Source organism: Thalassophryne amazonica, chromosome 20 (genome assembly GCF_902500255.1).
Source record: "Thalassophryne amazonica chromosome 20, fThaAma1.1, whole genome shotgun sequence".
In the NCBI taxonomy this organism is placed as follows: Eukaryota; Metazoa; Chordata; class Actinopteri; order Batrachoidiformes; family Batrachoididae; genus Thalassophryne; species Thalassophryne amazonica.
Window position 1 is genome coordinate 44,690,599 of NC_047122.1, and position 15,633 is coordinate 44,706,231.

At 45.3% G+C, this 15,633-nt stretch overlaps 1 protein-coding gene across 2 annotated transcripts in view; it reads left to right on the top strand.

Moving 5' to 3' along the window:
- The window catches only part of LOC117502301 (Y+L amino acid transporter 2-like), a 34,888-nt gene extending 25,957 nt beyond the window's left edge, over positions 1–8,931 (top strand). The window contains exons 10-11 of one of the 2 annotated variants that reach the window (XR_004558260.1): positions 7,871–8,035; positions 8,521–8,931. Coding sequence is in view for 1 of the 2 variants with exons in the window: in XM_034161351.1 (XP_034017242.1) it covers positions 7,852–8,035; positions 8,521–8,615 (279 nt within the window). In the remaining variant the exon portion in view is untranslated. Of the gene's footprint in view, positions 1–7,851; positions 8,036–8,520 lie in introns of both variants that reach the window. The other variant, XM_034161351.1, reaches the window with a different exon arrangement.
- The last annotated feature ends 6,702 nt before the right edge of the window (positions 8,932–15,633 follow it).

Here is a 15,633-nt window from a genome sequence, read left to right on the forward strand (position 1 = left end):
AATCTGCTGGTGTCTTGTGGGCAGGCCCGAAGGTAGGAGACGTCCGTCCTAGTTGAACCGGAACCACCCAGATCTCCTCTGCCACCGAAACCCAGAAGTACTGGAACCGCCAAGTCCCGAATTCCCAGGTGGCCACTGCCTCCGCTCGTCGGATCCGGTACTGCTGGCGGGAAAGAACACAAACACACAGGTTGGGATGCGACCGCACCCAGTAGATGAGAGGGGCAAAGCCGCCTCCACCTCTTGTCACACTGAAGCAGGAAAGGTGAGTACTTATCCGAACACTTGGCCTTCCGCTGTCCTGAAAAGTTTATAATGTATCGTCACAAAGATACAGTATCTGTTGCAGAGGTGATTACCTTAAACTCAAGGTGATATCTCGGCACTGAGGTGGAGACGCTGTCCTGCTGATATACCTCCGTACTGAGTGAAGTCAGCTGTGTCCAGTAATGGTGACAGCTGTCATCCTGGCTGCTCTCATCAGGCGGCGGCGCCCTCTGGTGCCTGGAGCCCGCACTCCAGGCAGGGCGCCCTCTGGTGGTGATGGGCCAGCAGTACCTCCTCTTCAGCGGCCCACACACAACACCCAGTTCCCTACAGAAACTCCTCCAGACTTGCGAGGAGAACTAAGGACCACGATCAGAGGTGATATCCGTCGGGATACCATGCAGACGCACGACGTGGTGGACCAGGAGGTCTGCAGTCTCCTGGGCCGTCGGGAGCTTTGGGAGGGCCACGAAGTGGGCCGCCTTGGAAAACCGGTCCACTATTGTCAGGATGGTGGTCATTCCCTGGGACGCAGGGAGGCCCGTGACAAAGTCCAGGCCGATGTGGGACCAGGGGCGACGAGGCACAGGTAACGGCTGGAGGAGTCCTCTCTCGCGTTGATGGATAGCCTTGCCCCTGGCACACGTGGTACAGGCCCGGACGTAATCCCGGGTGTCGGCTTCGACTGACACCCGCCAGAACCGCTACTGGACCACTGCGACGGTTCTTCACACCCCCGGATGGCAGGAGAGCTTGGAACCGTGACAGAAGTCCAATACCGCAGTCCTAGTGTCTGGTGGGACGAACAGCCTGTTTGGAGGTCCACCGCCGGGATCCGGATGTCGTGTCAGCGCCTCCCTGACTACTTCCTCAACGTCCCACGTGAGGGTGGCGACGACAGTGGACTCCGGCAGGATGGTATCGGGTGGATCCGACAGCTTTGTTTTAACTTCGTCTTCGTGCACCCGGGACAGTGCGTCAGACCTCTGGTTCTTGGTCCCGGGGCGGTAGGTGATCCTGAAGTTAAAACGTCCGAAAAACAGTGACCAATGGGCTTGCCTGGGGTTCAGACGCTTAGCGGTCTGGATGTATTCCAGGTTCCGATGGTCAGTGAGAACAATAAATGGGACCGCAGCTCCCTCCAACAGATGTCTCCACTCCTTGAGGGCCTCTTTCACCGCCAGGAGTTCCCGATTGCCAACATCATAGTTCCACTCAGCGGGGGTTAACCTGCGGGAAAAGTAGGCACATGGGTGGAGAACATTATCGGACTCCCTGCTCTGGGACAGCACGGCTCCTATCCCTGAGTCAGAGGCATCCACTTCAACAATGATCTGGCGGTTAGGATTGGGCTGCACCAGAACTGGTGCAGTCGAAAACCGGTGTTTCAACTCCCTAAACGCGGCTTCGCACCGATCCGACCAGGTGAAGGGGACTTTTGTGGAGGTCAGGGCTGTAAGGGGACCAACAACCTGACTATAGCCCTTAATGAACCTCCTGTAAAAATTGGTGAAACCGAGGAACTGTTGCAGCTTCCTACGGCTTACCGGTTGGGGCCAATCTCTCACCACTGCTACCTTGGCCGGATCGGGTGCGACGGAGTTGGAGGAGATAATGAACTCCAGGAAGGACAAAGAAGCGCGGTGGAACTCGCACTTCTCACCCTTCACGAACAGCCGGTTCTCCAACAACCGCTGCAGGACCTGATGTACATGCTTAACATGGGTCTCAGGGTCCAGGGAGAAGATGAGGATATCCTCTAGATATACGAAGACGAATCGGTGCAGGAAGTCCCGCAAGACATCGTTAACCAAAGCTTGGAACGTCGCGGGGGCATTAGTGAGGCCGAACGGCATGACCAGGTACTCAAAGTGACCTAAGGGGGTGTTAAATGCCGTCTTCCATTCGTCTCCCTTCCGGATCCGAACCAAGTGATGAGCATTACGAAGATCCAATTTAGTGAAGATTTTGGCTTCATGCAGGGGCGTGAACACAGAATCTAATAGAGGCAACGGGTATCGGTTGCAAACCGTGATCTCGTTCAGCCCTCTATAATCAATGCATGGACATAGTCCGCCGTCCTTCTTGCCCACAAAAAAGAAATCTGCACCTAGCGGGGAGGAAGAATTTCAGATTAGCCCGGCTGCTAAAGAGTCCCGGATGTAGGTCTCCATTGATTCGCGCTCAGTACGTGAGAGATTGTACAGTCTGCTGGACGGGTACTCAGCTCCTGGAACCAAATCAATGGCACAATCATACGGTTGATACGGGGGCAGCGTGAGTGCCAGATCTTTGCTGAAAACGTCAGCAAGATCATGATACTCAGCCGGCACCGTCGTGAGATTGGGGGGGACTCACACCTCCTCTTTAACAGCATCACCGGGTGGCACCGAGGATCTTAAACACTCCCGGTGGCAGGTTTTGCTCCATTGAGCCACAACCCCAGACGGCCAATCGATCCAGGGATTGTGCTTCACCATCCATGGAAAACCCAAAATAATCCTGGAGGTAGAAAGTGTTACAAAAAACACAATCTCCTCCCTGTGATTGCCAGAGACAACCAAAGTTAAAGGCTGTGTCTGTTGTGTGATTTCTGGAAGAAGAGTGCCATCTAGTGCCCGCACCTTCAATGGTGAAGGAACGGCCAGCAGAGGGAGCCCTACCTCCTTAGCCCACCTACTGTCCAGTAGATTCCCTTCTGACCCCGTGTCAATTAGTGCTGGGGCAGTAAGGGTTAAATCCCCACAGAGGATTGTGACTGGGAGTCGTGCACATTTCCGTGCAATGCCCGCGTGTGTGTTATGGCTCACCCTTAACCCAGTCTCTAAGGGCGAGCGTTGGCGTTTAACCGCTTGGGGCAGTTTTTCTGCACATGCTCACTCGAGCCACAGTAAAAACACTTTCCACGGGCCAGCCTCCTCTGTCTGTTATCTGATCTTACTTTAGCCCTGCTCATGTCCATAGCTTCGCTGTAGCCCAGGCGTGTGCCTCGCCTCGAAGCAAATTTATGACATAAGCCACCCGGCTGTGGTCTGACGCGTACATCACAGGGCGTTGTGCAAAGACGAGCGAGCACTGCATCAGGAAGTCCGCGCACGTCTCGACACAACCCCCGTACGGTTCCGGGGGGCTAATGTATGCTTCAGGGGAAGTGGGGGGAGGTCCGTTGAATGACCACTGGATTTTCCCTATTTTGTGACAGGTCCACAGGAGGAGTGGCTGCAGCCGCGCGCGCCTCCACCTGAGCGGTGAGAACCTCCATCCTACGATTGAGAAGTATATTCTGTTCGGTCACTAAATCTAACCGAGCAGTGAGGTTGGTGAGAATCTGCTGCAACTCACCCAATACACCTCCTGCTTGAGCCTGCGCACCTTGCATCTCCATTGGTTGTTCACTCAGTGGTATACGCCCCTCGGAGTCCATGACGTGGCCGAGTTATCCTGTTGGGAAAGTGAATGCACGAACCCACGCTAGGGGGCATAAATGAAAGGTCAATAGAGATTCCAAATAAATACAATTTATTTCGCAAATGTGCACAATTACTCAAATATGCTTTTAGTCTGTCAATCCAAAAACGGTGACGCGTGGGCAGGCCCGAGAGTAGGAGACGCCTATCCAGAGAAGAGCCGGGACCCACGAAGTTCCACCGCCAACGGAGACCTGCAACACACCAGAGCCGCCAAGTCCCGAATTCCCAGGTGGCCACCGCTTCAGCTGTCAGACCCGGTACTGCTGGCAGGAACAAACACAGGTTAAAGGTGGGTGTGTGTACACCCAGTAAACAGTCAGCAACAACACAGTTCCTTCCTGGGGGAAAAATCCACCACTCCCAGAGAGCAGGAAAACTGAGAACGTGCAGTACCAATAGTTATACTTAGAATTATTAAAGTGAGGAGTGGAAACGCCAGCTCCTCCACATCTCCACAAACCTTGCTCCAAGCTGCAAGTATACTAAAGGTTACGACTGCAAAGATTTCAGTAGCAATGAATGTGCGAACGCTCCAAAAACGGCTGAGAAAGTTTACCTGAAAGGTAAGCAGATAACTCGGCAGAGTTATGGTGTCTCTCCCAAGCTTTTATGGATGGCGTGATGATGATGAATGATGTGTGACAGCTGACGCTCTGGTGCACCTGGTGATCACACCAGGCCACTACGCCCTCTGGTGCCTGAAACCCGACAACAGCAGGGCGCCCTCTGGTGGTGAGCCAGCAGTACCTCCTCTTCGGGCGGCCCACACAACAGTTGTATTCTGTGACAGCAGCAATGCTTTCTAGTTGCAGTTTCCCTTTTCTACCACTAGATGCTGTGCGTACACACACCAGAGCTGTGCATTTATTTACACACATTCTGAAGTATAAGTTCAAGTTGGGAAAGTCCACACTTTACGTAGAAATATTAATATGCACAGTGTATGCACAAACAGTTGAAAAATTAAGACAATTGTGCCAAAAAAGGCACTTCTTGGCTGTTTCAACCAGACAACATCTGTAGACACCAGTGGCAGCTGCTGGCCTATTCATTGTCGGCTTACAAAACAAAATTTGTAAATTTATTTATCCGTAATTTCTGCTCTCCGTTCCTTTTCAAGAGAATGGGCTGTGACCCTATCGTACCAAGTAGGTGCCTTTTCCAGGGACTTGACCAGTGTCCTCTCAATGTTCATTGCTCTTTTCATGCCTTTTATATACCAGGTCAAAGTTAGACAGATTCCCAAAACCCAATTTTCACCAGACAAGACATCACTGAGATGGTTTCATCAAGAGGCCAACAGTGGTTTTCTTTGTCACAGCACTTCAATCAGCCAGCTCACTTTGTCATACCAGGAGAGCTGAAAAGACCTGTTACTTTTCCCTACTTTTTTCACCAAATCAATACTAGGTGTTGATCTGCCCTGCTGTTTAATTCTAAGTTTCTCCTTGTAAGGAAAACTATCAAAGGGCTTTGACAAAATCAAGTTGACAGTCTCAGCAATGTCTGCATCGTGTGCACCTTGTTAGCTGCCTAGTTTACTCCGACCTAACCAACATTATGAATGATTGAACAAACTAACGAAACAACATTAAAGTCAAAAAACAAAATGTTGAAATTATTGTACCAGATGAGTGGGTTGTTATCAATCAATCAATTTTAATCAATCAATTTTATTTATATAGCACCAAATCACAACAAACAGTTGCCCCAAGGCACTTTATATTGTAAGGCAAGGCATACAATAATTACGTAAAAACCCCAACGGTCAAAACGACCCCCTGTGAGCAAGCACTTGGCGACAGTGGGAAGGAACAACTCCCTTTTAACAGGAAGAAACCTCCAGCAGAACCAGGCTCAGGGATAATGAGGGGATGGCAGGGGGAGAGAAGCTGCAGAGAGGTGTGTAAGACTACAACTCTGCTTCCTGGTCCCAACCCTGGATAGTCACGGTTTGGAGGATTTAAGAAAATTGGCCAGATTTCTAGAAATGAGAGCTGCTCCATCCAAAGTGGGATCGATGCCATCTCTCCTAATAAGACCAGGTTTTCCCCAGAAGCTTTGCCAATTATCTATGAAGCCCACCTCATTTTTTGGACACCACTCAGACAGCAAGCAATTCAAGGAGAACATGCGGCTAAACATGTCACTCCCGGTCCGATTGGGGAGGGGCCCAGAGAAAACTACAGAGTCCGACATTGTTTTTGCAAAGTTACACACCGATTCAATGTTAATTTTAGTGACCTCCGATTGGCGTAACCGGGTGTCATTACTGCCGACGTGAATTACAATCTTACCAAATTTACGCTTAGCCTTAGCCAGCAGTTTCAAATTTCCTTCAGTGTCACCTGCTCTGGCCCCCGGAAGACAATTAACTATGGTTGCTGGTGTCGCTAACTTCACATTTCTCAAAACAGAGTCGCCAATAACCAGAGTTGGATCCTCGGCGGGTGTGTCGTCGAGTGAGGAAAAACGGTTAGAAATGTGAACAGGTTGGCGGTGTACACGGGGCTTCTGTTTAGAACTACGCTTCCTCCTCACAGTCACCCAGTCGGCCTGCTTTCCCGGCTGCTCGGGATCTGCTGGAAGGGAACTAACGGCAGCTAAGCTACCTTGGTCCGCACCGACTACAGGGGCCTGGCTAGCTGTAGAATTTTCCACAGTGCGGAGCCGAGTCTCCAATTCGCCCAGCCTGGCCTCCAAAGCTACGAATAAGCTACACTTATTACAAGTACCATTACTGCTAAAGGAGGCCGAGGAATAACTAAACATTTCACACCCAGAGCAGAAAAGTGCAGGAGAGACAGGAGAAGCCGCCATGCTAAACTGGCTAAGAGCTAGTAGCTGCGCTAAGCTAGCGGATTCCTACAAACATACGAAGTGAATAATGTGTAAATAATTTAGAGGTGATTCAGCAGAGGGAGTGCTTTAGTTAAGGCACGTGAAGATTACACTGTGAAACAAATCGTTATCTAGGTAACTAGATCAATCTAACTGCACAGATTAAACAGCTAACAGATACAGCAAAACACCGCTGTGCTCCGGAACAGGAAGTGATACAATACCGCAGTGAGAGCCAACCACCAGTAGAGGCAAGCAAGAGCTCTTCTCTAATGATAACCCTCTAATGATAAATGTTATAACAGTAAAAGACCGAGAGATGAACTCAATTTAATTTAAACACAAACATTGTACCACAACGACCATGGAAGGTCATTAGTGGTGCTAACACTCACACTTATGGTGTGGCAAAACAAATACTTCAGGTTACAACAATAACTCAGATGATTGCATAAAAGTCATAAAGAACAATAACAGCAATGAATGTAAACCACATAACATGCGAGAAACATTAACTGGTAGTTTTATCAGCAAACATGCTAATCAGTGCATGCTGGGAAAATCCCAACTTCTGCTACCGCCACACACTACATTATGTTAAACTGAACCAAGGAAATACCATAAATGTATTTTATTTACAGTATAAGAAATGAACAATGGGAATGGTCAAGTAATTTCACCAAACAAATACCATGAGATGGGTTGCAGGATTCAGCCTTTCGACTGATCCTCCAATCATCATGCGGAAGCTCAGCATCCAGTCCCGCCCACAGCTCCATTCATCCCCAGAGACACTGAGTGTCCGGGGGCGGGACAAAATCATGGCATTTATCCAATGACTGTTGAATTTCTTGGTAAAGAAAAAACTGTTCCATGCAGTCCTATTGAAGTGAACGGACGCTCAGCATCGGGCAAAGGCATTGACCACAGATCGAACATGAAGATTTTCATGAAATCTATGACATTGACACTACGCAAATATATGAGAAGCTAAAAAAGTTGAGTCAGTCGATTTGTGATAAGTAGGTGATTCTGAACGAACTCGTCTTCGAGATGAACGTGTTCAAATGTATTTGTAGTCAATGAAATGTTACACAACTGTACATATTTGACCACTTAATTTTTTTACATTTTGGGGGAAGCTGAGCTTCCCTTGCAGTCTTAGAGAAATCACTTCTGGTAGACACACAGTGTGTCCACATCACATGAATAGTTTTGCTTTTATCTTTTATAAATGGTCTTTTTTCTCTTGTCTTTCCTCCATTTTCTGCAGCTGTCTTTGTTTTTTCCAGTGGTCTTCTGTCTGTGCAGCATTTTCCTGGTGGTTGTACCTCTCTACAGTGACACCACAAACTCTTTGATAGGAATTGCTGTGGCACTGTCTGGGGTACCAGTCTATTACGTCTACGTCTATCTGCCGCCCACTTCCAGACCAACCATCCTCGGCAAAATCCTCAGTAAGTGTTTTGTTTCTGCTGGGAGATATTCTCATTCATTCATTCATTTTCTATACCTGCTTATTCCATTTAAGAGTCACGGGGTGCTGCAGCCTGTCCTAGTGGTCACTGGGCGAGAGATGGAGTCCACCTTACACAGGCCGCCAGTTTATCGCAGGACCACATACAGAAGACAAACACAATCACACTGTCACTCACCATTAATTTAGAGGTTCCACTTCATGGAGCCTGAATGTTTTTGGAAGTGGGAGGAAGCCGGAGCACCAAGAGGGAGCTCACACACACACACACACATACATCAGCCCCCACACAAAAATCAGACCAGCGACCTTCTAGCTGTGAGGCAACAGTGATAACCAATAATCCACTGTGCTGCCCCAGGGATATGTTCATGAATTTCTAATTACTGAACACATGCATTTGATTTCTATAACTTATTGTAGATGTAAAATTCTGTTGAAATGCCTCATTTTAATATTTTGCAGATACAATCTCTCTCTTCACTCAGAAGTTGTTTCTGTGCTGTGTGACCTCACCTGACTTTGACCTGGACAACGTAAACCCTGAAAAAACTGAATGATGGAGCTGCCAAACATAGCCAGGGTGAAGTACGATACTGGCAGAGAGGAACGTGACAAAACTTCTGTTTTACTGTTTTGTCGTTTTTCCGTGATACACACTGATAATGGAGCAGCCGTTTACTGCCATAGACTGTGAAACACATCCACATATTATGTTGTGCAGTGTTTGCTGTGTAGTGGCACCGACACGTGCTTTTGTGCACTACGTGTCACATGCACACACAAACTGGACACAGTCTGTGTTGAAGAGTGAGGAAAGACACCCAGACAACCCAGAAGAAGTTATAGGCTTCTGTGGCTGTGATTGGAGATATTGTGCACAGTGCATGTTTTGAATTTTGCACCACCAGTTATGCAGCTTCATGATGAAGTGGTACAGAGGAGGATTTTCTTTCACCGAAACATCAAATCTAGGCTTGCATCTTTTCTGGCAAATTGTAGCTGAACTTTCAGGTCTTCGATCTTTTTAAGAAAATCCTCCTCGTCTTTCCTCAGTCTTCTCCTTTTTGCACGGTCACTCAGGTTTTGAGAACAGTCTATTCTACTCTACAAACATTTACCATAGAATGCCATACTGTTTGTATTTCTTCATAACTGATGTAAATAAAGTCCAGGACATATTCAGTGACTTGGAAATGTTCATGTATCCATCCCCTGACTTGTCTGAAGAAACCTGGCAAAAAAAAGATTATTTACAGGCATTGTACCAAAGGGGCCCATTACTTATGCAACCCATCATCTTGGCTTTTATATTTTTAATTAACTTTTATCACACTGTAGAGATTTGCTTACAGTTGGAGTTTAAGAAAGGTAACTTTTGATGTGTGTGTGTGTGTGTGTGTGTGTGTGTGTGTGTGTGTGTGTGTGTGTGTGTGTGTGTGTGTGTTTAAAATGGTATAAACAAATTAAAATGTGTGAAATACCAACTTGTAGACAGTTTGAATAAGAAAGCCTCGTTGGTGTCTTAATTATTTTTTGGGTTTTGGTTATTGTGTGACTTTATTTTCAGTGAATTCTTTTGAGTGCAGCGTCATGGTTGTTTCATTTAGTTTCTGGTGCCACCTTGTGGTAACATTTCTAGTAACAAGTGAAATTTCCAGCTGCTGCCTTTTTATTGTAAAATCTCTGCAAATTTTGTTCTTTTTTTCCCAGCACCATTTTAACATACACTTAGAGAAACAAAATGCAGAAGTTGTGGATTTAATATTAAGTCATGTGATTGCTGTCAAGATTATTATGCAAATACACTTGACACCTAATGATAGAGTTTTTGATTTAAAAAAAAAAAAAAAAACTCAAAGAATTGTTTTGCTGTCATGTCTTGATCTGTTGTTTGAGTTCGTTTTTATCTGCTGCTGTTAATTCCATCACATATCTCACTGATTCAGGGCTCTCAGGCTTCAGGTGACCACATCATTTTTGGAAATTGTGGATGCATTAGGATTCCTACAATCCATTCAGGATTTGACGCACATTGGTGGAAATAGCCTGGATCTGGTTCTCACACGTGGTATTGCTGTCATGAATATTGACATCATGCCTCTTACATCAGTGGTCTCTGATCACTCATTAAGTTTACAGTTTTGCTGCCGTGTTTAGTGGAACACCAACCTTATATATTATTACGGCGATGCATCAACTCCTCAACTAAGATTGAACCAGGTGGGCGCCATTACTGAGGTATTACCTAGATTTACAGAATTTGATAGTATCTCACTAGGCATGCTGACAAAACTCGTAATGTCAACAAAAAGTGCAACCTGTTTATTTGATCCTATACCAACAAAACTGTTTAAGGACCTGTGGCCCACTCTTGGGCCGACTGTGCTGGAATTTATTTATCTTTCTTTAACTTCTGGATCTGTTCCTAAATGTTTCAAATCTGCAGTGATTAAACCATTACTTAAGAAACCTAATCTTGACCCTAGTGTACTGAAAAACTCGGCCGATAACAAATCTCTCATTTTGCTCTAAAATTCTGGAAAAAGTGGTTTCACTGCAGCTCGTAGACTATCTTACTGAGAATAATCTCTTTGAGCCACTGCAGTCTGCTTTTAGAAAATATTCCACAGAGATGGCTCTCACTAAAGTGGTGAATGATCTTCTGCTTGCAATGGATTCGGACACCACTACGGTTCTGGTGCTGTTAGATCTCAGTGCTGCATTTGATACAGTGGATCATCATATTCTACTTGACTGGCTGGAAAATCACTTTAGGATTACTGGGAGTGCCCTTGCATGGTTGACGTCATACTTGACCAGTTCTCACTGTGTTTTGTGCAGTAACACTACCTCTAACCTTAGTGACATGAAATTTGGGGTTCTACAGGGGTCAGTCTTAGGCCCCCTGCTTTTCTCCCTTTATATAGCACCTCTTGGGCACATATTGCAGCGCTTTGGGATTACCTTTCACTGCTATGCTGATGATACTCAGTTATACATACCGATAACTGCTGGTAATCTTGTTCACATAAAATCCTTAGAAGATTGCCTTGCATCAGTGAGAAGTTGGATGTCTAGAAAGTTCCTACTTTTAAACTGATAAGACTGAAATGATGGTTCTTGGTCCAGTGAGACATCTGCATCAATTTGACCAGTTAACGCTTAGCCTAGGCTCGTGTCGTGTGTCATACATCACACTGACAAAGTGGAAAAACCTTGGGGTAATTTTTGATCCTACATTGTCCTTTGACCTCCACATTAGAAATATTACAAGGTCTGCTTTCTTCCATCTGCAAAATATAGCGAAGATTTGTCCCGTCCTGTCTATGGCTGATGCTAAGACCCTGATCCATAAGTTTATCTCTTCTAGATTGGACTACTGTAATGTTTTATTTTCTGGTTTAACGCAGTCTGGCATTAGGGGTCTCCAGTTGGTTCAAAATGCTGCAGCCAGACTTTTGACACAAAACAGAAAGTTCGACCACATTATACACCCATTTTGGCATCCCTTCACTGGCTTCCTGTCCCAGTGAGATCAGATTTTAAGGTTCTGCTACTAATCTATAAAATTGTTCACGGACTGGCACCTCCCTACTTAGCTGACCTAATTAAACCCTACGTACCAACCCGGGCTTTGCATTCTCAGGGTGCAGGACTACTTTGTGTCCCTATGGTGAATAAGAAGTCTGCAGGTCATAGAGCTTTCTCTTATTGTGCCCCTGTTCTGTGAAATGATCTCCCTGCATCAATAAAATAGTCAGATTCTGTGGAGATTTTCAAGTCCAGACTTAAGACGCACTTATTTTCCCTTTCATATGGCTAGCATACTGGTATAGTATGTTTCTGTGCTTTTTACTCTTTCATTTCATTTTATTAGGAAACGGAGCTTGCTGCGGCTCCAACTTTACCTAAATTCTGGGTCTTTTAGTGAAGCTTGGGGCTAGTGGCTGGTGATCACCTTAGTATTTCCTGTTTTTCTTGTTGTTTAATGCTGGCAAATTATACTGTATTTCTTGTTTTTCTGATGCCTGGTTCTGTTTTTTTCTCTCTGTTTAAGGTGCAGCTCCATCCAGAGATGGGTGTGGTACTTGTGCTGGAGACCCTCCTGTCCTGTGCACCAACAGTATTTCCTGTATATTTGTTTTGTGAATTGTTCTGTAATTTGTGTCTGTAGCATGGCCCAAGGAGAGGGTCACCCCTTTGAGTCTGGTCTGCTGGAGGTTTCTTCCTCAGAGGGAATTTTTCTTTACCACTGCTGCTCTGGGGGTTAGTAAGGTTAGACCTTGCTTGTGTGAAGCACCTTGAGAAAACTCTTGTGATTTGGCACTACATAAATGAAAATAAATTGAAATTGAAAAATGTTTGCAAACTATTTAAGAGAAATATTTGGTGTCTTTTGCTCCTGTACATTTTGTGTTCCAAAGGCCTTTTGTGTTTGAGCTCAGTCCTATTGGCCAACTGGACTTTTGTATTTGGGCACTTTGGTAGCTGGGTGTAATCATGACTGTAGCTCGGTTCGTTAACTCGAGTGGTGCCACAGCTTCAACCAAAAGAAACAACCAGCTGTTCCTTTTTCCTCTGAAATCAAAGCCATAATGTGACCCAAGCCAGTAGTTTAGTTATCATGTGTTAATGCCAAGAAAACCTGACTTTATCTGCAGTAGATGGCAGAGTACTTTTGTACATTTTTCCTTATATTGTAAGGTTTGTTATATGTTGAATAAAACAGAAAATGAACCGTACTGTATAGCATTTGCTGTGATTTACTGTTTCCCATATGTTTTTGGAATTGGTTTGTTACTGTATGTTGTTGGAGAAAAGCATATTAGATATTGCATGAAGCACCTTTGTTTACTTCTATCATGTGTGCATGTACAAACCATTGTGCAAATAAGTAAAATCAAATATGTGAATTGAAGAAATCACACTGATTGATTGCTTTTACCTGAGCACGAAGCACAAATGTATGAAACTAATTGTTTGAGATTTTCCACCAGGGTCAAAAAATAATCTTTTCTCTGCAGCTTTATATTCATTTAGCTGCAGCTGGCTTTGTTTGACAATAACCAAATGTCCATCTGGTGTTTTATCATTGGATTTTAATTTGCAGGATCTTGGCATTGTCAGAGTTTGAGTTTTGCTCATTTTGTATTATCAGGGTTTTTGGTTTGTTTATTCTCTTGTTGGGATTTTTCTGTTTGGGTCTCTCTCTCTCTCTCTCTCTGTGTGTGTGTGTGTGGACACACCCTGCTTCTGGTGCTTTCTGTGTCCACCTGTTCCTGATTCACTGATTACCACCTGGGGTTTTATAAGCTCACTGGGTGGTTTTGTTCTTTGCCAGTTTGTCGTGCCTTGTGCCCTCATTCCCGCTCTGTACCTGTGTTCTTGTTCCTGCCTGCCTCATAATGTGTACTTGACCTCCTGCCTCTTGCCTTGACCACACCATTTATCCTGATGATTTCTGTATTGCTGCTTTTGTTGGACTGCCTACTTGTGTATCGACCACTGCTATCCACTTCAGTAAAATTTACTAAAAATTAGAGCTGTCTGCTGGAGCCGTGCATTTGTGTCCTACCATTCCTGAGCATCCCGCCTGTCAGGCAAATGTTGAGTCCCTCCTGTTTGTATTGTGTATTGATACACAATCATAAATGTCATCGTTAAGCACAATATAATTCATATCTAGTGAACTTTGCAACAGATCAATCAAAACTTTATTTTGTTCACAATATCCCATAGACCTGCCCTGCTCCAGGCTGAGCACTGCCACCTGCTGGATGGTTGGTGGATACTGGCTTGATAATGGATTAGAAGCAGGCGTGGTGGCTGGTGAATGAGAGATGACTTCCACACAAACAATCAGTCAGAGTCCCTGTTTTCTGTTTTGTTTTTTTAGCAGTTATGCTCTAAAATTCAAGTAACACTGTAATACTCCCACACAACCCCGTGGAAATGATTGTGTACAAGGATGGATACCAAAGAATGCAGGGGAGGGGTTGCGTGAGGTCAAGGGTGCATGAGGTCAGTGAGACGAGACCTTTTGGCACAGAAATAAAACTATTTTCTGTACGTTCTTACAGCTGTTACTCCTGAAGCTCATCACTGTCACAAATACCCCCCCCCCCCCCATGTTTTGAGGTTACATGCAACTTAAATGAGCTTTTATCAGGTAGTCCAGTGGCTACCATGGCCACTGCTGTTTGTTGATTCAGGAACCTAATTTAACTTTAATTCATCAATGCATTTGAGCTTCAAACTTACTTTGCAAGCTTAAATGGAAAGAAAAAAACTAGCATGTCATCAATTTTGATGACAGTTCATTTTTTTTGTATGTAGCAACGAGCTGTGTTAACTGACAGTGGTTTTTCTGAAGTGTTCCTGAGCCCACATGGTAAGAGATCCTTTACACAATGACGTTGGTTTTTAATGCAGTGCTGCCTGAGGGATTGAAGGTCACGGGCATTCAGTGTTGGTTTTCGGCCTTGCTGCTTACGTGTAGAAAGTTCTCCAGATTCTCTGAATCTTCTGATTATATTATGGACTGTAGATGATGGAATCACTAAATTCCTTGCAATTGAACGTTGAGAACCATTGTTCTGTTGGACTATTTTTTCACGCAGTTGTTCACAAAGTGGTGATCCTCACCCCATCTTTGCTTGTGAATGGCTGAGCCTTTAGGGGATGCTCCTTTTATACCCAATCATGACACTCACCTGTTTCCAATGAACCTGTTCACCTTTGGAATGTTCCAAACAGGTGTTCTTTGAGCATTCATCAACTTGCCCAGTCTTTTGTTGCCCCTGTCCTAGCTTTTCTGTAACGTGTTGCAGGCATCCATTTCAAAATGAGCAAATATTTGCACAAAAATAATAAAGTTTATCAGTTTGAACATTAAATATCTTGTCTTTGTGGTGTATTCAATTGAATATAGGTTGAAGAGGATTTGCAAATCAAGGTATTCTGTTTTATTTACATTTTACACAACGTCCCAACTTAGGGAGTGTTGTGTTGTTGTCGTCCTCCTTAAGTATAATGTTTCATCAGAGGTTTGCAAAACTGAAGTCCGACCTATGAGGTGTCACAAAAGAAATCTGTTTCCCAGCATGTAACAGTGCAGTTAACCATTTAATGTTGGGTATAGACAGGGTCTACACCCACCCCCCGAGAATGTTGTTTATTTTATTCCTCTCATACTGATTACTGTACTTGTGGGTGTGCACGTGCCCCTCACTTGTTGTTTGTTTTACAGTCTCCTCAGGTGGCTGGCTGACACCACGTCCTGCTCACCCGCCTCGACTCCTCGTTGGGTTTAATGCAGAGGCATCACGTTTCAGCGGGACGTGCATGCCTCTTCTCAGATGCTGCCTGACGATAGGTGCGCTTTCCTGCTGAGAGGCTTGACTCTCTTCTGCCTCTCTCCTTCCCCAGAACAGAGGGAGTTGGGTTCCACTGACTCATGCATAAAAGATAAAGCAGCGGAGGGGAAACGGAGTCACACACTTCTGCGGCAGCTCTCTCCCAGAGAGTGGACAACTCTTGTGTGCCTGGAAAGGACTTGCAGGCTCTAGAAGATCT